The sequence below is a fragment of the Hyperolius riggenbachi genome, chromosome 5 (genome assembly GCF_040937935.1).
Source record: "Hyperolius riggenbachi isolate aHypRig1 chromosome 5, aHypRig1.pri, whole genome shotgun sequence".
Classification (NCBI taxonomy): Eukaryota; Metazoa; Chordata; class Amphibia; order Anura; family Hyperoliidae; genus Hyperolius; species Hyperolius riggenbachi.
Window position 1 is genome coordinate 376,530,165 of NC_090650.1, and position 22,745 is coordinate 376,552,909.

The window sequence follows — 22,745 nt, forward strand, 5'->3', positions numbered from 1 at the left end:
AGTCAGGACTCTGATTGGGCCACTCCAAAATGTTAATGTTGTTGTCTGCTAACCATTTCTTCACCACTTTTGCTGTGGTGTTTTAGGTCATAGTCATGCTGAAATGTCCATTGGTGGCCAAGGCCAAGTTTCTCTGAAGACTACCCAATGCGGTCGTTGAGAAACCTCATGTATTACTCTTTTTTCATGGCGCCATTTACTGTGATTAGGTTCCCTGGTCCATTGGCTGAAAAAACAACCTCAAAGAATTAGGTTCCTACCACCATGTTTGACAGTGGGGATGGTGTTTTTTGGGTTGAAGGCTTCTTTTTTTATGCCAAATAAAGGAAACATCATTGTGACCAAACCATTAAATTTTTGCTTCACAAAAGACCAGAAGTCTTCTTCTTTGTCCAGATGAGCATTTGCAAAGGCCAAGCTAGCTTTTGTGTGCCTTATCTGGAGAAGTGGCATCCTCCTTGTTCTGCATCAGTGGAACCCAGCAATGTGCAGTATTCGTTGGATTGTCTGCCTTGAGACATTGCCACCAGCAGAGCCCAGATTAACCAGGATGGCCTTGGTGGTGATCCTTGGATTCTTTTTTTACCTCTCTCACTATCCTCCTGGCCAGCACCGGTGTCACTTTTGGCTTCCGACCACGTCCTCTGAGATTTACCACAGTGCGGAACATGTTCTATTATTTAAGAATACTTTTCACTTTAGCCACTGGAACTTGAAAACATTGCCTTGTAGCCCTTTACTGACTTGTGAGCAGCCACAATGCGCAGCTGCAGGTCCTCATTGAGCTCCTTTGTCTTAAGGTGCGTACACACATGCGACTATAGTCGTTTGTAACGATCGTTTCCCGATCTTTACCAACGACGATCGTTACAAAAAACGAACCACCGACTATTAAGGCAAACGACGAACGAGCCAAATCTCTACAAAAGAAAGTTCTGTCTCGGCGGATCTTCACCAACGACGATCGTTTGCAAAAGTAGTACATCGTTGGAAACTGTCATTCGTACTAGGCTTGACATGCGCATTTCACTATTTCTCTGTGAAACTTTTCATTTTTATGCGCAGGCGCAATAGTTGCCTTACGTGATGTAACGTTCGTTCTAACGATCAGATCGTTACACACCTTTTAAAACTATCTTTACTTAGGTCGTTCTTTCATCAATTAAAAGTTCGTTCGTCGTTCTCAACGAACGATCTTTGTCGCATGTGTGTACGTAGCATCAGTCATGACTGTCCATAAACCATCTGCAGAGAGCTACTGTTTTTCACCTGTTGAGTTGATTAAAATAGCTGTTCCTAATTAATTAGGGTAATTAGGATGCTTTAGAACAGCTTGGACTATTTGGAATGGTATAGAACTTTGGATTTTCCCACAGACTGAGAAGGGTATGAATAATTTTGGACTGGACACTTTTTGCTCAAATGCAAATAAAAGCAAAGCAATGTTTTTTCCACAATAATGCCGCTTGTAAATCGTATTATCTTTTGGGAGACACCTATGTAATTTCACGACAAAAAATGACTTGCTGGTTGAATAAAAGTAATTTTAAGTCAAAATTTGCTAGGGGTATGAATAAGTATGGGCAGCACTGTAGATGTCAGCACAATATTAAATTCTAACTAATAATCAGGTAATGACCAGTAGTCATAGAAACAGAACACGCCACTCGACTATACCCAAGTGACGTGTCTGTACAACACTCACTGCCTACAGCGTTGTCCTGACGATCAGGGCTGTGGAGTTGGCGTCGGAAGTAATTTTGGGTACCTGGAGTCAGAGGTTTCAACAAACTGAGGAGTCGGAGTCAGATGATTTTTGTACTGACTCCTCAGCCCTACTGACGATTAAGTCTAATCTTTACAGGTGACAGTAACAATGTGTAAAGGAGAAAATAATATCAACATGTATTACCTGCTGGATATAACACATTCAGCTCCCAACTTGGACAGAGTTCTTGTCATGCCTTTACCAAGTCCAGTGCCCCCTCCAGTGATGAAGGCTACTTTTCCTTTGAATGTATCAGGAGGCAGCATCACATTCTGCAAAGCAGGGAAGAAAACGGCTTGAGGGGCATCCTTGTGCCCACCTGATAAGGCTGGGGTTCCATGGCTGAATACCTGGTGGCATAAGAAAAAAAAAAGTTGTTAACATAATGGAAGGAATGTCATATTACTTAAAGGGGAACTGAAGAGAGAGGTATATGGAGGCTGTCATGTTTATTTGTTTTTAATCAATACCAGTTGCCTGGCAGCCCTGCTGGTCTATTTCTCTGCAGTAGTATCTGATTAAAACCAGAAACAAGCATGCATCTAGTCTTGTCAGATCAGACTTATAAGTCTGAACCACTGAAACACCTGATCTGCTGCATGCTTGTTCAGGGGCTATGGCTAATAGTATTAGAGGCAGAGGATCAGCAGGGCTGCCAGGCAACTGGTATTGTCTAAAAGGAAATAAACATGACAGCCTCCATATACCTCTCTCTTCAGTTCCCCTTTAAAGGGATACATGAAGAGGAACTCCAGTGAAAATGTAATAAAAAAAGTGCTTGAATTTTACAATAATTATGTATAAATGATTTAGTCAGTGTTTGCCCATTGTAAAATCTTTTAAATCCCTGTTTTACATTCTGACATTTATCACATGGTGACATTTTTACTGCTGGCAGGTGATGTCAGTGGAAGGAGATGCTGCTTGCTTTTTTGGCAGTTGGAAACAACTGTAAACAGCTATTTCCCACAATGTAAAAAGGTTCACAGAAAGGAAACTGCCAGCACCATGGTCCTCACAGTTTTCTGTGGGAGGGAATTTACCACAATATCAGCCATACAGCGCCCCCTGATGATTCGTTTGTGAAGAGGAATAGATTTCTCATGTAAAAAGGGGCATCAGCTACTGATTGGGAAAAGTTCAATTCTTGGTTACGGTTTCTCTTTAAGCTTGAATTAAAATATATATTTTTACTTACCTGTGGCTTCTACCAGCCCCCTGCAGCTGGCCCGGTGCACTCGCAGTCACAGGGCACTATTGTGGACAGGAACACAAAGAAGGATACACGTGGCCAGGCCTGTCGGCAAAAACTAAAGTACCTGGCGGCGGAGGATCGGAGGATTCGCGAGTGACTGCGAGGGCAAGGGATGGCTGCAGGGGGCTGGAAGAAGCCCCAAGTAAGTATCCCTGTAACCATGCCTCAACACTAATCTAAGCCCAGTACTCAAGTGCAATTTCACTTTTTTGCGATTCAAAAACTTCCTTGTTATTGATCACCATATTCTGGTTACATTTGGCTACAATTATAAACGAACTCAACTTAATGCCTAGGTTCTTAACACATGGTACACGTACCATCAGGGCCACCTAAAAGGAGAACAATCATGAATTGTAAAATTTAAAATACATGTACGCATACAAAAATAAGTAATATATGTTTCTTCCAGAGTAAAAACAAGAAAAAAAAAAAAACATACTGTATATACTCGAGTATAAGTCTAGAAAACTAAACATTAGCTTACCTGGTAATTTAATTTTAAGTAACCCTCCAGGACAGGTATACATCGAGATCCGGTCCCTCCCAGGAAACAGGAAACATCCACAAACCTCTCTATAAATTAAAAGATTGGTCAGGTGCTCGGCAGTATTATAAAAGAAAACAATTCCCAACAGGTCTCAACTACCTGACACCTAACCATAACACATACATTAAATGTATTTCCTAATTCATATACACAGTATAAACATAGTATCGTGCATTTTAATATATTATAATGATATAATAGGGTGGGTTACCCCACCTGTCCTGGAGGGTTACTTAAAATTAAATTACCAGGTAAGCTAATGTTTAGTTTTTTCCATTAACCCTCCAGGACAGGTATACATCGAGATGATAATCAAGAAAACACTAACCTTAGGGTGGGCTGACCGCCTGCAAAACTTTTCTTCCAAAGTCCTGGTCAGACGATGATATACTATCCAATCTGTAGTGCCGCATGAACGTTCCCAGATTCTTCCACGTCGCCGCCTTACAGATTTCCAGAGGAGAAGCACCAGCTCTGAAGGCCCAAGTTGTCGCTGTCCCCCTGGTTGAATGAGCTTTAAGATCCTTAGGAGGTATAGTCTCCATAATCTTATATGCCTCCAGAATGCATAGCTTAATCCAATTTGCAATCGTTCTTTTTGAAGCTTTCTGCCCGATCAATTTCCCCGTATAATTTACAAATAGGGCTTCAGTTTTCCTAATACTTTGTACTCTCTGCAAATAATCTAACAGTATTTGTCTCACATCCAGAGAATGCCTATCTTTCTCTTTATCATTTGATGGGTTTGCATAGAAACTAGGCAATATGATCTCTTGAGAACGGTAAAATAAATCTCCTACTTTTGGAATAAACTCGGAACTTGTTCTGAGAACTACTCTGTCCTCATAGAAAATACAATACGGCTTTTCGCAGGAAAGAGCTTCTAGTTCACTTACTCTCCTAGCGGACGTAATTGCCACCAAAAAAATAGTTTTTAAAGTAAGTAAACGTAAATCCATATCTTTCGAAGAACAAAAGGGCGGTTTTGTAAGAGCTTTAAGAACTAATGACAGATCCCATTTTGGAAAGGGTTTAACACATATCGGCCTGTTCCTTTCTACTGACTTAACAAAACGAATAATTAAAGGATGTACTGCCAACTGTTTGTCTAAAAAAACGGAGAGAGCTGAAATCTGAACCTTAATCGTGCTTAAGGCCAATTTCCTGTCAATTCCACTCTGGAGAAATTCTAACACAGTAGCTATCTCATTGGACTTAAACCCTGTCTGTTCCTTCCACAGATTAAAGGTTTTCCAATATTTCAAATATATAGCACGTGTATTTTTCTTCCGACTTTTAACTAAGGTTTCCACTACCTTATCAGATAGCCCATAACTTTTAAGTATCAACTCTTCAGTAGCCAGGCCGTTAGTTTCCATTTGTTCAGATCTGGCACTATTTGTCCCTGAACTAATACTAATCTTTCCAGATATGGAAGTGGTAATGGTTCCACTGTCTTTAACTTCAGAAGCAGTGGATACCATGACCTTCTCGGCCAATTTGGTGCAATGAGAATCACTGTTGTTCTGGACATTGTGATCTTCCTCAGCACTAATGGCAGCAGATTTAAAGGTGGGAAAGCATACGCTAGTTCGAAATCCCAGATTTGTGCAAGAGCGTCTATTGCCGTTGGATTGTCTCTGGTATTCAGGGAAAAGAAACGTTGACATTTGGCATTTTCCCTGTTGGCAAACAAATCTATGACAGGAGTCCCCCAGATTGCTGTTATCCATTGATATACCTCGTGATTCAACTCCCATTCCATGTTCGACAACTGTTTGCGACTGAGCAGATCTGCTAGTACATTCAAAGAGCCTTTCAGATGGATAGCTGTGAGAGACAACAGACTTCTCTCCGCTAAATCCAGAATCTCCAGTGAGAGTGACAGTAGCTTGCGAGACCTTGTTCCCCCTTGGCGATTTATATATGCCACTACTGTAGAATTGTCTGTCCTTATCTGAACATGCTTCGATTCTACAAGATGTTGTGTTGCCACTAGTGCTAGTTTCACCGCCATCAGCTCTCTGTAATTTGAAGACTGATCTTTCATATGAGGCTGCCATAGACCCTGCACCTTGAAGTCCTGAACATGAGCCCCCCATCCTGACAAACTTGCGTCTGTGGTTACTATTAGTTGTGTCGGAAACACCCACTGCTTGCCCTGAGTCAGGTTGTGATTCACAGTCCACCATTGTAAGTCTTCTTTCACAATGTTCGGAATTTGTATCACTTGATCTAACGATTCCATTGATTTGCTCCAATTCCCTAGAATCCATGTTTGCAGTGATCGAGCATGCTTCATTGCCCACTGTACTGCTGGTGCTACAGAATTCAGAAGACCCAATAATCTCATCCCATCTCGAATAGATATTCTTTCTAACGTTCTGAAATTTTCTACCTGGTGAACTACTTTTAATACTTTCTGCTCTGGTAGAAACATTTTTTGTTGAATCGAATCTATAATGAATCCCAGAAACACTATATTCTGTGTCGGCTCCAGCTGTGACTTTTCTAGGCTGACAATCCATCCTGCTGCATGCAGTTCCCTTAATACTGTCTCCCTGTGTCCTAATAATATTTGTTTTGACTCTGCAAATATTAGAAGATCGTCCAGGTAGGGGACAATCATTATCCCCTGTTTGTGTAGGAAGGATACTAGTTCCGCATTCACTTTGGTGAAAATTCTTGGAGCTGACTTTATGCCAAAGGGGAGGCAGCGAAATTGATAATGGGTCACTCCTGTAGTTTCTTTTATCGCAAACCTGAGAAATCTCTGGGATCTTAACTCGATCGGAACATGCCAATATGCATCCTTGAGGTCTATGCTTACCATGAAACAATTGGCAGTCAACAGATTTCTGAGGGAAAAAAATCGACTCCATTCTGAACTTCTGATGTTTTATGAATGGGTTCAAGGGTTTGAGATTCAGGATGAGACGGAATTTTCCCGACGGCTTTTTCACCAAGAAAATTGTCGAGTAAAATCCTCTCCCCTGCTCCAAGATTGGCACCAAAGTAACTACGTTTCTTTGCAACATGTCCTGCAGAATGGAACTTATTGCTGTCTGTTCCTCTGTTGAGTGTAGTCCTTTTGTAATCACAAATCTTGTCGGCGGTTTTTGCTGAAACACAATATGGTATCCCGACTGGACTAGATTCAGAATGAATGGGCTGGTTGCAAATTTTTGCCAATGTGGTAGGAATAGGCCCAACCTTCCTCCCACGGGTGGCTCGTCGTCACTGCTGCTTCCTTGCGGAAGACTCAGTGCTACCAAACAGGGCGTTTGGTTTGTTTTGCTCTCGGGAAAATGACCAGGGTTTGCGTCTAGCCTGAGGTTTAGGTTTATTTTCCTGTCGGTTTTTACGAAAAAACTTCTTCCCTTGTCTAAATTGCCTCTTTTTGGGAAAACCTTTTTTATTATCTGAAGACCTTTCCAATATTTCATCTAATTGAGGGCCAAATAACAGGTCACCTGCAAAAGGTATAGTACATAATTTATTTTTGGATATATTACTACCCTCCCAGGTTTTAATCCAAATATTCCGTCTAGCAACATTGGATAAAGCTGCGGCCCTGGCCGTAAGGCGAATGGACTCTGTTGCAGCGTCAATAATAAAATTAATTGCTTTGAACATTACCGTAAATGAGTTAAGAATTATTTCTTTGCTGGACCCCATCTTAATATGACGCATCACTTGATGCATCCATAAGTCTAGCGTACGTCCTACACAAGTAGTAGCCGCAGCAGGGCGAAAATTCGCACATATTGCTGACCACGTCTTTTTTAACGCAAATTCTGCCTTTTTATCCGATGGATCTTTTAAAAACCCCAGGTCTTCAAAAGATAACTCGTTTTCTTTCTGTACCTGAGAAAAAGCTGCATCTAGTTTAGGACATTTATCCCATTGTCTGCAATCATCCTCTGCAAAAGGGAATCTTCGTTTAAATCCTCTAGATAAAAAAACTTTTCTATCAGGGTTTTTCCACTGACTATCAATTAACTGTTTTGTTGACGTATGGACCGGAAAAACCATTGGTTTAGATCCCTCCATACCCGCATACAATGCGTCGTGAGTAGATAGAGATGTCGGGGAATCCTCATTTAAACCTAATGAATCATAAATTGCTTTTAAAAGCTCATCAGTTTCATTGGCTGAAAACCTAAACTTAGACGGTTTATCCTGGTCCTTTTCTGAAAGTTCATCTTCAGAATCACACTCAGAAATTTCTTCTGAGTATTCTTCTGGTTCAGAATCCGATAAAATAGGTCGATCTGTTTTAGCTGTAGCTTTCCCATGCTTTGCAGTTGGTATTACATTATCAGCTGATTTTTCACTGGGATTGTTAATTCCGGCTATTTGTGTTTGATCTATAATTTGTGAAATCTGTGCCGAATGTAAACTTGGATTTAATGCCCCAGAAGGCTGGTCCACAATAATAGGTTGCTGTATCACCGATTGTGCAACAGGAACGGTTGGAAATACAGTTCCCGAGGTACCAGGTACATGAGCAATTACAACTGGCGGTTGATTAACCGATGATTGTGCAGCCATAGATTCCCTAAAGACTTTCATAGATTCCGTCATTTCTTTACGGACCATTTTAAGAAAATCCTTATAAGCTACCGCTGATTCTTCGTTTAGAACTCTTGTAGCACATGACTGACAAAGTAATTTATTCCAAGGCACTGGCAGTTTTATGTTACAAGAGGGACAGCGTTTCTTAGGCCTAACAGCTTCTGATGCTTCTGTAGCCGTAGTAGTATTGGTAGATGTAGTAGAAGCAGTCACAGAAGCTGCAGGATTCTGAAATAAAACATACCAAAACAACTTTTGTAACCTACTATACAAAAATCAGGGTATATTATACACAAGAAATGATACAAAACTTTATATGCCAAGTTGTACCATCAATCATCCTCCCCATCAGCAGCCCCAGCATTGAGCCATCTCATCTACAGGCAACACATAAACAACTGTTTTTTTGTGTTTTAAAAACGATACCTTGTTGGTATCCTGCCTCGGCTCCTGCCCTCTGGGATCATCCTGAGTGGCCGGTTGACCTGCTCCTGATCCCGCTGCTGAATCCGTATTGCGTCCTGCACGAGTGCAGAGACGCGGAGGACGCCACCAGTTCTTCTACCGAGCGGGCGGAAATGCGTCATCCGGAAGCGGAAACACTCCGTCCGCCATCTTGGATGCTGGCACACTGCGTACTCCGGCCTCCGCCTCCTCACAGCGCACTCCCCACATTTCCAGTCGGCGGCGCCTGCCATACGAAGAACCACCATATGCAGCCTTCTCTCCCCCGGACACAACTATGCTTATGGAGAGGTAAGCGGGCACATAGGAGATCCATAGCCTAATGTATCCATCTGCACCCGCAGCGCCAACAGCCCTTAGCCACCCAGGCTCTCCAGGACATGCAGCGCTGTACAGAGAGACCTGTTCCTGGAACAGGAAACATCTATACTGCCGAGCACCTGACCAATCTTTTAATTTATAGAGAGGTTTGTGGATGTTTCCTGTTTCCTGGGAGGGACCGGATCTCGATGTATACCTGTCCTGGAGGGTTAATGGAAAAATGTAGCTCTGAATCACTTCATAAAAGCATAGGGGTCGACTTATACACGAGTCACTGGCAACACTGAGCACACTGAGTAATGTGTACTAAGTGTGTACTAAGAAAAAACATGTCCGACAAGGAAAGGGGCAGGGGGAAAATACCGGGCTGCATAAAAGGGAGTAAATAATTGCAGTCACACTTGATGGCCTGGAGGAGTTATTGGCTGCACTTATGGGACAGGAAGGATTAATGGCTGCAATACTGTATGCAGTAACCCCTCCTGAGCCCCAAGTGCAGCCATTAACTTTGCTGGGTCGACTTATACATTAGTCAATAAAAGGTTCCAGCTTGAGAGGGTTGAATATTGGAGTCGACTTATACACAAGGTCGACTTGTATTCGAGTATATATAGTACCACAAAGATCTGCAGCAGCTCCAGCATATAACTCACTCAGGCACGGGATTACCGCTATTAACTGCAGATTTCTGTCCTGAGCCTTGGGTTTACCGCTAAGGAGGTTAATTACCCACAAGTGAGGGCCTCAAAACCAGCAACCACTGTGCCAAGCAGGTGAATAAAACCCCAAGTCTCAGGTCTTTAAATCTTCTAGTACTCTATTGGAGTACAGAGTCCTTTGAATTTCTCACCCAATTGAACATTTAAGGTAGCGACCCACTATCCGTACGATAGTGGGTCGCTACCTTAAATGTTCAATTGGGTGAGAAATTCAAAGGACTCTGTACTCCAATACCCCCTCCCCCCCCCCCCCCCCCCAAGTGGAATTCAGGGAGTAGTGATTACGAGTGGATGGTAAGAGGCATCCCATGAAGAAGACTGAACTTAAATAATGGGGGATTAAGTAAATAAAATTGGCTTACCTGAGGCTGTACACCTCTGATAGAAATGATTATAAAAATCTTAAATAGCACTGAAAACAAGGCGTTTCACAAGTCACAGCCTGCTTCATCGGGTTAATACAGTGTCCTTTGATCAATAGGACAGGGGTTCCTATTGGCACAAGTATGTGTATACCACCGGTGGGTTGGGCGCAGTGTGAGCAGAATGACAGCTCACCCGGCTGCTTCTCAAATACCCGGCAGCGTTAAAGGGGCACTACAGTGAAAAACTGTAACATTTTGAATATGTGCAAACATATACAAATAAGAAGTATGTTTTTTTCCCACAGTAAAATGAGCCATAAATTACTTTTCTCCTATGTTGCTGTCACTTACAGTAGGTAGTAGAAATCTGACAGAAGTGACAGGCTTTGGACTAGTTCATCTCTTCATAGGGGATTCTCAGGGATTTATTTATTTTCAGAAGCACTTAGTGAATGGCAGTTGCTCTGTCCAACTGCAAAAAAAAACGGTGTAGGGAGCAGGGATGCTAGCCAGCATCATTGTTTAAATCCTTTTTAGGGAATATCTTTATAAAGAATATAAGCCTTGCTGAGAATCCTCTATGAAGAGATGGACTAGTCCAAAATCTGTCACCTCTGTCAGATTTCTACTGCCTACTGTAAGTGACAGCAACATAGGAGAAAAGTAATTTATGGCTCATTTTACTCTGGGAAAATGTACTTATTTGTATATGTTTGCACATATTTAAAATGTTAGTTTTTCGCTGTAGTGCCCCTTTAAATACTATTCCACCTCCGAATTGTAGCAACTTGGAGGTAGAAGTAATTCGGGGTCCTTCGATTGCCAGAACCCAGAATTACTCTTATGCGTCCGGCGCAGTACGCCATTACTGCTATGGCGCCATCAAGTTTTGCCGCTTGACACTGAGCTTCATGAGCCGAAACCACCTGCTTCACTCCTATTGATGGACCTCTTCATTCAAAAGACATTGTATTAGCCCGGTGAAGCAGGCTGTGACCGGTGAAATGCGTTAGTTTCAGTGCTATTAAAGGTTTTTATAATACATTTTTAATGTGTTCACCGGTCACAGCCTGCTGTAAATACAGTGTACAGAAGGGGTAGAAAAGGTAAGTCCATTCAGTTACCACAAGCAGGTAATGGTTCACATACAGTACAAGTCATTTTATAATGACTTGTACTGTATTTATTTAATGTCCTAACTAGAGGCGATGTGCCTGGATATATGTATTTCCATTTTACTACTGACCCCTGTGGCTAGGGTCCAATTCAGTGCACTCCCTCCTTCCCCTGTATGTATTTGTCAGCATGCACACAGCTTATGCTGGTGTATGCGCATGGTGCACATGGACACATAACGTTAGCTCCCTTGTGCGATTGGTAAGATGCACCGTCTTTCCCAGGAGAGGAAGTTAGGATGTGTGCTCCTAATCCATTGATAGGTTTGATGCAATGAATGTGTTTGCATGTCTGCACTATGCATGTTACAGGGCCAGAGTTAGGACACCTATGTTTACCTGGGTACTTCTGCGCAGTATAGGTGACTAAGCATAAGAATGCATTCTTCTGTGAACTAAAACCCTGGCTTTTAATTTAGCTGTAGGGATAACAGTTGTGCCTGGATGAGTGAATCTGTGAATGCATTTGTTTGAACATTTGCATGTGAGTGTGCGAAGGGTTAATAGATTTTTGCTGTTTTCTAGCCACACCCCCTTCAGCACCTCCCTTTCCCTAATAATTTATTTAATGTCCTAACTAGAGGCGATGTGCCTGGATATATGTATTTCCATTTTACTACTGACCCCTGTGGCTAGGGTCCAATTCAGTGCACTCCCTCCTTCCCCTGTATGTATTTGTCAGCATGCACACAGCTTATGCTGGTGTATGTGCATGGTGCACATGGACACATAACGTTAGCTCCCTTGTGCGATTGGTAAGATGCACCGTCTTTCCCAGGAGAGGAAGTTAGGATGTGTGCTCCTAATCCATTGATAGGTTTGATGCAATGAATGTGTTTGCATGTCTGCACTATGCATGTTACAGGGCCAGAGTTAGGACACCTATGTTTACCTGGGTACTTCTGCGCAGTATAGGTGACTAAGCATAAGAATGCATTCTTCTGTGAACTAAAACCCTGGCTTTAAATTTAGCTGTAGGGATAACAGTTGTGCCTGGATGAGTGAATCTGTGAATGCATTTGTTTCAACATTTGCATGTGAGTGTGCGAAGGGTTAATAGATTTTTGCTGTTTTCTAGCCACACCCCCTTCAGCACCTCCCTTTCCCTAATAATTTATTTAATGTCCTAACTAGAGGCGATGTGCCTGGATATATGTATTTCCATTTTATAATATAGTCATTTAGGACCTTAGCAGAACCGGGACAAGGTCCTCCAGCACCAAAGGCTGAGACACCAAAGTGCGCCCCTCCATCCCTCCCTCCCTCCCTCCCTCCCCAGCCGTCACACACTGATTGCTATTAGACTAAGAGGCGCCCAACCCTCCCCCCCCCCCCCCCAACACCTTAATCTCTAGTTATCTTGCTTGCCATGTACTCCTTTTTCTTATTTCTCTCTGCTTCAAACACAATAGGGGAATGATAGCTGAGTAAGTTGTGCGCCCCCCTCCTACATTGCGCCGAGGCTGGAGCCTCTCTCGCCTCTGCCCGGCCCTGGACCTTAGCATCATAGATTTGTATTCTTGAGAATCACAGAACTCATACCAGAGCACCCAGACTCATATAGAGGTCTACCTTGTCTTGAGCAGTAAGAAAAATCTCCTCCATATCAGCGATGCGGTTAACTCTTTCCCACCATTGGGTAATCGTGGGAGGTTTACCGTATCGGATTTCCAGAAACAAGGGATTGTTGCTTTGGCTGCATTGATCAAGTGTATGAGTACACAGCTTTTGTAGGATTTAAACAAGAATGGGACCTCATGGAAGAGATACGTTTCTAGGGAAAAAGGAACGTCGATGGAGGAGATTTTTCTCACCCAATAGTGGACTTGTTTCCAGCACTCCTGAATCTTGGGGCAAGCCCAAAATATGTGAACACTGAACCTTCTTAAATAACAACTTACATCATGTTTAAGTCATCAGAACTCCATACATAGGTAACAATGGAATATGCAGGGATATGCAGGATATGGAGGCAAAGAGACTGATCTTTGGCCTCAATTCACTAAGATCATGCTGGAGATAATAAGGCAAGAGAAAAACTTACCACCACACAGTGAGAGTTATCTTATCTCTTCATTCCTTAAGTTACCTCCTCTGTAGTTACAGTAAGTTACTTCCTCTGTAGTTATTTTCACACACAGTTAATTAACAGCCTGTCTTTAACTTTACAATTCTGGAGTTATTTTAAGGATTGAAGAGTTAACTTAACCACTTTGTCCTCCTTGACGTATAAAAACGTCAAGGAGGACAGGCGCGATCCCGCGGCCGATCGCGCGCTGTGCACGCGCACTCCCGGCCGCGGAGTCGGTAGCCACGGAATCAATTTATCGGGCTATGGAGCCCGATCATTGATTCCTCTCCCCCGCTGAAAAAGCGACAGCTTCTCTCGGAAGCTTCGCTCTTTCTGAAGCTGTGTCTCTCTAAGCGTACATTGTACGCTTAGAGTGACGTCATGTAAAAAAAAAAAATCGAGATTGCCATCTTGTGGCCAAAAAGTAAAACTACAAGAAAATCCTCAAACACATTACAATACACCAATATTTCCCCAAATTAAACACTTTTATATCCCACCCTCCCAAAAATGCCCACATAAAATGTTTAATAAAAAAAAACCAAAAAAAAAAACATTACTATAAAAAAAAAAAAAAAACATAAATATTTACCTAAGGGTCTAAACTTTTTAAATATCTATGTAAAGATGAAATATTTCTCTCTATTTTTTTTTTTATAAGCTTGTAAATAGTGATGTATGCAAAACGGAAAAAATGCTCTTTTATTTCCAAATAAAATATTGTCGCGATACATTGTGATAGGGACATAATTTAAATGGTGAAATAACCGTGACAAATGGGCAATAACAATACGTGGGTTTTAATTATGGAGGCATGTATTATTTTAAAACTATAATGGCCGAAAACTGACAAATAATGAATTTTTTCATTTTTTTTCTTATTCTTCCTGTTAAAATGCATTTACTAGCAAAATGTACCCCCCAAAGAAAGCCGAATTGGTGGCGGAAAAAACAAGATATAGATCAGTTCATTGTGATAAGTAGTGATAAAGTTATAGGCTAATGAATGGGAGGTGAACATTGCTCGGATGCATAAGCTGAAAACGACTGAGATGTTAAGTAGTTAAAGACAGAAGAGTTAACTTTAGGTTTGCCTGAGGTTAAGGTTTTCTGAATACTACATGCCTCGTCACCATGGTGATAACCCTAGAAACGTTATTAAAAGACAGGAGATGAGCTTAGTGAATTGAGGCCATTGACTAATACAGTGGCTTCTGTCATTGAATATTATGAGCAGTACATATTTCTTCCCATGATAAAAAGGACACAGAATGTCAAGGTCGGTGTTCCAAGCGCTGAACTGGGGAAGCACAGGTGTCACACTGCAACAAGGCAGCAGCACACCGCTTCTGACATCTAATATATTTAAGAAGAAAAGGTCACCTTTGTTATCCACTGTATTCATTTCCTATGACATCTAGTTAAAATAAAATCAGCTTTATAATTAGATAAAAACAAGCTGAAATGCAAGTTGTTTAAAACGAAAAAAAAAACAACAAACCTGAAATCTGATTCAAGGATCGCATCAAGGGCATCACTGCAGACCCCAGTTATACAAGATCGGCATTTCCTTTGCAGCAGTTCCTGTGTCTCCTATGCTGACTTCTCTATTTGACTAGGGGAAACTTAGGTAGCGGTTCCAGGGGACACTGTCCATGGCAGCTGGTGTGTAGGGACACTGCTGGATTCTCTTAGTTTTCACTACTAGACCCACTGGTTCAGGCCCAGCATGGCGTGTCCATTCCTTTAGCAATATCGGCTACGGCTGCTTCCCTGTGTGCAGGGCTGTGGAGTCTATATGAAAACTATCCAACTCCGACTCCTCAGTTTATGAAACCACCGACTCCAGGTACCCAAAATTGCTCAGACTCCTCTACTCCGACTCCTTAGTCTAATACTTACCAGGACTGTGGATATGTTACAAAAATCATCTGAGTCAGACTCCTTAGTTTACAAATCCACCGACTCCAACTACGACTCCAGGTACCCAAAATTGCTCTGACTCTTTGACTCAGACTCCACAGCTCTGCCTGTGTGACTGTGTTCTCTGTTCCTATTCTGTTCTCTTGACCCTGATCCTGTGACTCCTTTCTCAACCTTCTAATTTTTGCTGCTCCTGCTGGCGGCATATGCTTTGTATAGTGTTTTTCTTGTACATGGCTTAAAGGACAACTGAAGTGAGAGGGATATGAAAGCTGCCATATTTATTTTCTTTTAAGCAATACCAGTTGCCTGGCTATCCTGCTGATCCTCTGCCTCAAATACTTGTAGCCATAGACCCTGAACAAGCATGCAGATTAGGCGTTTGACATTATTGTCACATCTGACAAGATTAGCTGCATGCTTGTTTCTGGTGCGATTCAGACTTTACCACAGTCAAATAGATCAGCAGGGCTGCCAGGTAACTGGTATTGTTTAAAAGAAAATAAATATGGCAGCCTCCATATTCTTCTCACTCCAGTTGTCCTTTAACCGAGCAGCCCTGTAAAATCCTCAGTCGCGCTCAGTCTCCATGGCACATGCACAGTCTTGGACATTCAAATCTCCCGATCGAGCAATTCACTATAACTGCGCTTGCTATAAAGAGGTGCACATGGCCAAGATCGTGCAGTGGAGCACGACTGGGGAATTTGCTGGGCCACATTGTGGGAGACTGAGCAACTCGGGAGGACAGTGATCAAGCTGGAGGAACCCTTAAAGAGACTCTAACAAAAGTTTGAGCCTTATTTCTTCTATCCTATAAGTTCCTATACCTGTTCTAATGTGGTCTGTCTTACTGCAGCCTTTTCTAGTTGCACTGTCTCTGTAATAAATCTTATCTCATTTCCTCTGTCGTGTCTGTCGGGCTGAGGCTGGAATGTGGGGAATGTGCAGCACTGCTTGTCATTGGCAGAAGCTTTACACACCCTCTCCAAGCTCTGCATGAGTAACACAGTAAGCTAGTTCTCAGCCTATGATTGGAACCATACTCTGGTTAGCAGCTGTCTTTTGTTTGTAAACACTGCCTAAAACTGGCAATTACAAGCCAGGATTGCAGCAGGGAGTGGCAGAAACAGCACAGAGGGGCACAGGAGAACATAAGGAATAGAATGGTATGCTTTTTATTGTAAGAATTTTAGAGTACAGATTCTCTTTAAGTATAAATCTACATTGTTTCTCTCATGTTTCCTTTAACCTCCTTGCCGGTTATGACGTCATCCCGCCCCGTCGCCATGGCGACCGGGGAAGCCCAGCAGGAAATCCCGTTCTGAACGGGATTTCCTGCTTACTCCGATCGCCGGAAGCGATCGGAGTGGCTGCGGAGCTGCTCGCTACATGATTAAAAAAAAAAAAAAAAAAAAAAAAAGGTGCATGCGCTGCCTCCTTGCCGGGGGAATTAGACCGGCAAGGAGGTTAAAGAGAGCCCAAGGTGGGCTCATAAAATCTTGGGGGGCTATAGCGCGGCGGTGGGGGGACAGAGCGGCAGTTTGGGGACACAGAGGCATGTCAGACAGAGAACATGCCTCTGTGTCCCACCTTCCCCCCCCCCCCCCCCCCCCCAAGAACCACCTCGGGTTCTCTTTAAAAAGGTTTTCTAATGTCCATGTCTTGACGGGTTGAAGCTGGGTTACTGATGCTTTAGCTGATCAATGTGTGCTGCTTCCTGGCAACCAAATGTGGAGTTCTGGACAAGTGAGTGTGTCCTTACTAGGATCTTTGGAATTGCAAATGTGCGTTTTAAGGCCTCGTTCCCATCCAGTGTTCTCCCCAGAAATTTTTTGCAGCCGGGTGGCATGAAAAAGTAGCCGGGTGGGGCGAGATGAGAAATTGGAAGGCCAGAGCTTTTCTGGACAACTCTGCTTACAAGAGAGGAGGCGGTGAGCCCGTTGACAGCCGGGTGCTCACCAAAACTAGCCGGGTGGAGCACCCGGCTAAAAGTGCCTGGGGAGAACACTGCCATCATACGTGCTACTGTGCGACATGCAAGAACAACAGAAGTGCATAGACAGCACTTCTGCCGTTCAGATCATGTCCGCTGGGCAGCGCTCACTGTAGTGAATGGGATCAGCAGCGCAATGCAGATGGCATGCGATCATGCACGTTGCGTTCTAATCGCATGGCCATTCTGCATCAATGATGCGAATGAGGCCTTAACGTCACAGTGCAGCCTGCAGGTAAGATGAGGAACTAACCAGTACATTATTACCGTGTGAACAAAAATTTGTGAGCACTTCACTCATACAAAACACAGTTGTATTTCATAACTAGTAATAAAAACAACGCTCCTCATAAAATATATATTGTCTTTGTAATTAAAAAGGCATGCGAGATGCATACAGAATGAAACGGCAAGGCAAGGTGAACTTCTGCATGCAACTAAGGCAGTGAAGCATTTAATTAAAGCTTACTCTTTGCTAATGGAACAAAACTTTGTGAGTAACTTGATGTCCTTGAAATGATCACCACATACCCACTCACATAATGTGTGAGCTTCAGTGCACTGCGTGGCAGCCTGGCAGGACATACCAGTGAGTCAGAGCACAGAACTCATGCTATACACCATTTGCTAAAGATTATACCCAGCACAATGCCACAACTTCACATTACTAAAGACTGGAAAAGGGAACTTAAAGTGGTCTGAAAGTCAGCATTTCTACTTTGCTCTAAAAGATTCCTCACAGCTAGAAAGCTCCTATCCCAGAATTTTTTCTTTTAGCAGAACATCACTGAAATGGTTAAAAGCACTAATTCCTGCTATTGTGTGTAAACACAGTGTAACAAGTTAAAAGGAACTCTCTGTGCTACACACACACACACACACACACACACACACACACACACACACACACACACACTTTCGAATAGCTCATTAGAAGATGTTAATATATAATAAAAAGCAGTTTGAATAAAATGCAATGACAGCTATTAGTGCGCGATAAACCACTTGGAAACTTAATTTGTAAACAGACAATATTACATATGCACAAAAGCAAATATGAACTCTATAAGTGATAAAAAGTAGGAAACCCCATTTTTATTGAATGTTATGTCGGAGTTTCAGACCACTTTAAGTGTATCTTTTTTTCTTAAAGGGGAACTTCAGCCTCAAACAAACATACCATATTGTCATTAGTTTATATTAGTTATGTTAATTAAAATAGATAGGTAAAAATCTCTTACCCACCCTGTTTTAAAAGAACAGGCAAATGTTTGTGATTTCATGGGGCAGCCATCTTTTTGGTTGAAAGGAGGTGACAAGGAGCATGAGACTACTGTCCTGTGTCCTGATCACCCCTCCCAGCTGCTTGCGCTAGGCTTCAAATCTCAAATTCAAAATTAAAAAACAAAAACAAATTTGCACTAAAACAGCAGGGAACAACAACATCAGAAATCCCATCATGCTTTGCACAGCATCAGGGGAAAAATGCCCGGGCAGTTTTCTTGTGTGCAGCTACAAATGAGGCTTGGGTAAGAAAAACTAAGTTCTGATGTGTGAAACAGCAACAACAAAAGAAACACCAAGCCTTTTCAGTGCTGCTGAGTAGATTTTTAGTCTGGAGGTTCACTTTAAAAACTGGTATGTCTTCTGTTAGGGCTGGTGCACACCGAGCGGCTTTTTCAGCGTTTCTGCAGCCGCTTGCGGCTGCGGATACGCTTGGTCAATGTATCTCAATGGGGTGGTTCACACCAGAGCAGGAGATATTTTGCAGAAACGCATACTCCCGGGGTGAGGCATTTTTTGGATTGTGGATGCGTTTCTGCCTCAATGTTAAGTATAGGAAAAACGCAAACCGCTCTGAAAAACGGCAGTTCAGAGCGGTTTTGCAGGCGTTTTTGTTACAGAAGCTGTTCAGTAACAGCTTTACTGTAACAATATCTGAACTCTACTACACCAAAAACGCTTCACAAAACCGCAAAATGCTAGCTGGAACGCTACAGAAAAATAACAAAAAGCGTTTCAAAATCTGCTAGCATTTTGCGGATCTGCTAGCGTTTTTTGGTGTGTACCAGGCCTTAGAGAAGGATTAAAAAAAATATATATATAAAAAACGAGTGACATTTTTCTGTAAAGTACTTGTTAGTATAAAGATCTGCTATGGCTGCACATTTACAGTGTCAATTACTGTGGCAGTGCACATGGTAGAATGCAAACAATAGTTTTGAGTATACATACTCAGTTATCTCCCCGGGCTCTTTTAGCTGGGTGCTCCACCCAGCTAAAAGAGTATCATGGAAGTTTGATACCAAACTTTCATGAGTTACAGTACATTCTGACGTTTATAACTGGTGGTAACATCTTTAGGCCTGCCAGGTGCAATGTTCCCCCAGGCTCTTTTAGCCAGGTGTTGCACCCGGTTAGTTTTGGTGAGCACCCGGCTGTCATCAGCTCACCACCTCCTATGCTGTAAGCAGAATTGCACAGAGAAAAACCAGCCCTGCATTCTCTCATCGTGCCCCCGTGCCACCAGTCTACTTTTTCATGCCACTCGGCTTGGCAGTCCTGCTGATCGTCTGCCTCTAATGCTGGATACACACGGTGCGTTCCCACACTTGATGCGCCGCTCGATTCGCGGCGAATCGATTATTTCCGACATGTCCAATTCGGGTTTCGATGGATCGTTAGGTCAATTTGGCATACTTTACATGTGAATTGACCTAACAATCATCAAAATGCTCTCGGAGATGCTCGGAAATAATCGAGTCAACGCGAATCGAGCGGCGCATCGAGTGCGGGAACGCACCATGTGTATCCAGCATAAAGCTGCGTACACACACACACGACTGAGGCTGCCAATAATAACCACCTCAGTCAATAATCCAGCATGTGTACACCAGCCTCCGACAAACAACTGCCGCTTGGCTAGTGATCCTTCCTGCAGATTGCTTTGTCCGCAGCCCGCGCCGCACGTCACATGTGTGCACTTCATTGTCCCTTAGGCTCCCCCACACAGCAACAGAAAGCGTCGCCAGCTGTACAACTGACACAGGTCTGTATAGTCCGGCCCAGCTATGTTGCCCAGGGGTTTGGGGCCTGATCCCTGATGGGCAAGAACAGTCAGCCCATGTGTATGGGCCTTAAAGAGAACCCGAGGTGGGCAGATGGGACACAGAGGCATGTTCTCTGCCTCATGACATGCCTCTCTGCCCCCCCACTGCCACGCTATAGCACCCCAAGATTAGAAACAATATTTGTCGCCATCTTGGAGGTAAACACAAGGAGAGGGATTCCCTGTTCAAAATGCCCGCCAGGAGCATTCTTACAGGATTTCTCTCTCCCTGGCCGCGCCCCCTGCTGCTTCCCCGCCTCCATGCACGCTGTGAATGACAGAGTGAAGCTCTCATCCCAGCGTCATGACCCAGAGGTCACAAAAGTGAAAGTGGGACATTTTTTGAGCCCACGTCGAGCTCTCTTTAACCTCCTGAGCATTACGCCGCTCAGGAGGTTTTGCAGCTAGAGTCCCCCACAAAGATTCTAAAAGATTTAATGCCCCCAAAAGCTTTAGCTAGCATTAGGCTAGCTAGCAAAAGTAGCCTGCACCCTCCGATTGCCGCCGATCACCCCCCGATTATACTTTACCCAGCCTGGATCCAGCGATCAGTGCAGCCTCCCCGCACAGCTCCGGTCTCTCTATGGGGAGGATCATACATGACGTCATGACCCGATCCTCCCCATAGAGAGGCCGGAGCTGTCTGGGGAGGCTGCACCGATTGCTGGAGCCAGGCTGGGTAATGTATAAGTGGCTGGATCGGCAGCGATCGGAGAGTGCCGGCTACTTATACTAGCTTGCCTAGTGCTAGCTACAGCTTGTGAGGGCATTAAATCTTTTAGAATCTTTGTGGGGGACTTGTAATTCTAGCAAGCGGTATGCCCGACACAGTATCGGGCATACCGCTCAGGTGGTTAATAAATATCGGACAAGATTAGCTGCATGCTTGTTTCAGATGTGTGACTCAGACACTACTAATACTAAAGTGATCAGCAGGACTGCTAGGCACCTGGTATTTTTAAAAATAAATAAATATATTAGCCTTCATTTTCCTCTCGCTTCAGGTTTACTTGCATTTATCAACCCTTATGATTGTGAACTTTAGAAAAAGAAGCGCTAAAAAAAATAATAAAAAAAAAATACTAATATAAACAAAAAATAAATGTATCTGAAACAAGAAATGCTGTAATTTAAAGGGATACTGTAGGAGGTCGGGGGAAAAGGAGTTGAACTTACCTGGGGCTTCTAATGGTCCCCCGCAGACATCCTGTGCCCGCGCAGCCACTCACCGATGCTCTGGCCCCGCCTCCGGTTCACTTCTGGAATTTCAGACTTTAAAGTCGGAAAACCACTGCGCCTGCGTTGCCGTGTCCTCGCTTCCCCTGATGTCACCAGGTGCGTACGGCTCAGGCCCAGTATGGTCTGTGCCTGCGCAGTACGCTCCTGGTGACATTAGCAGGAGCGAGGACACGGCAACGCAGGCGCAGTGGTTTTCCGACTTTAAAGTCTGAAATTCCAGAAGTGAACCGGAGGCGGGGCTGGAGCATCGGTGAGTGGCTGCGCGGGCACAGGATGTCTGCGGGGGACCATTAGAAACCCCGGGTAAGTTCAACTTATTTTCCCCCGACCACCTACAGTATCCCTTTAAAGGGTGGACATAAAGTTTAAGGAATTATAAGTACTTTTCTACTTAGAAAATGCATTAAATCAGATGCACGGACCAGACCTAAGAGAGGGACAACTGAGGGGGACAGAAGCCCACATGGGGAACTGTTGCTCCAAAAAGGGACAAATAGGAACTACGATTAAACCTGGTCATTCAGAGAAGTAGGGGAGTTGCCTGCTGCAACCAAAGCCAGATGTTCACCTAGTGCAACCAAACATCTTAATAACTTACTTTCAATACCCTTAGCCATTTACATTTCATAAAAAAACAGAGTAATTGAACAGGTTTCACAAAACAATTTCAGAGTTGAAAGTAGCTAAAGAAAAAGAAAAATCAATAAAAATGCATGACTGTAACAATGCTGCCACCCAGTGGAAATAAATGACTGCTTTGAACTTAAAGGCTAAACCCGAGCTAAAAGAAAAAAAATAATAAATAAATAAAATAAAATTTAGAGATCTACTGGCAGCCTATCAGTCCCTCACCCCAGCTCCGGTGTCTTGGGAACCCTTTCATTGCAGATGCAAACCTCGCCATGTTGGCATCTACTGCGTCTGCGCTCACTTGTGGCTGCGCCACTCATGATCACACTCACGTGGTCTCATGGTTTTGTTTGTTTCAAAATCACTTAGGCCTGGTGCACACCAAAAACCGCTAGCAGATCCGCAAAATGCTAGCAGATCCGCAAAATGTTAGCAGATTTTGAAACGCTTTTTCTTCTTTTTCTGTAGCGTTTCAGCTAACATTTTGCGGTTTTGGTGTAGTAGATTTCATGTATTGTTACAGTAAAGCTGTTACTGAACAGCTACTGTAACAAAAAACGCCTGGCAAACCGCTCTGAAGT

At 43.2% G+C, this 22,745-nt stretch overlaps 1 protein-coding gene across 1 annotated transcript in view; it reads right to left on the reverse strand.

The window, feature by feature from the left end:
* DECR1 (2,4-dienoyl-CoA reductase 1) overlaps window positions 1–22,745 on the reverse strand; it is a 76,533-nt gene that overhangs the window by 49,242 nt on the left and 4,546 nt on the right. Inside the window, exon 2 of the mRNA XM_068234871.1 lies at window positions 1,913–2,118. Within this exon, the coding sequence (XP_068090972.1) occupies window positions 1,913–2,118 (206 nt within the window). The remainder of the gene's footprint in view (window positions 1–1,912; window positions 2,119–22,745) is intronic.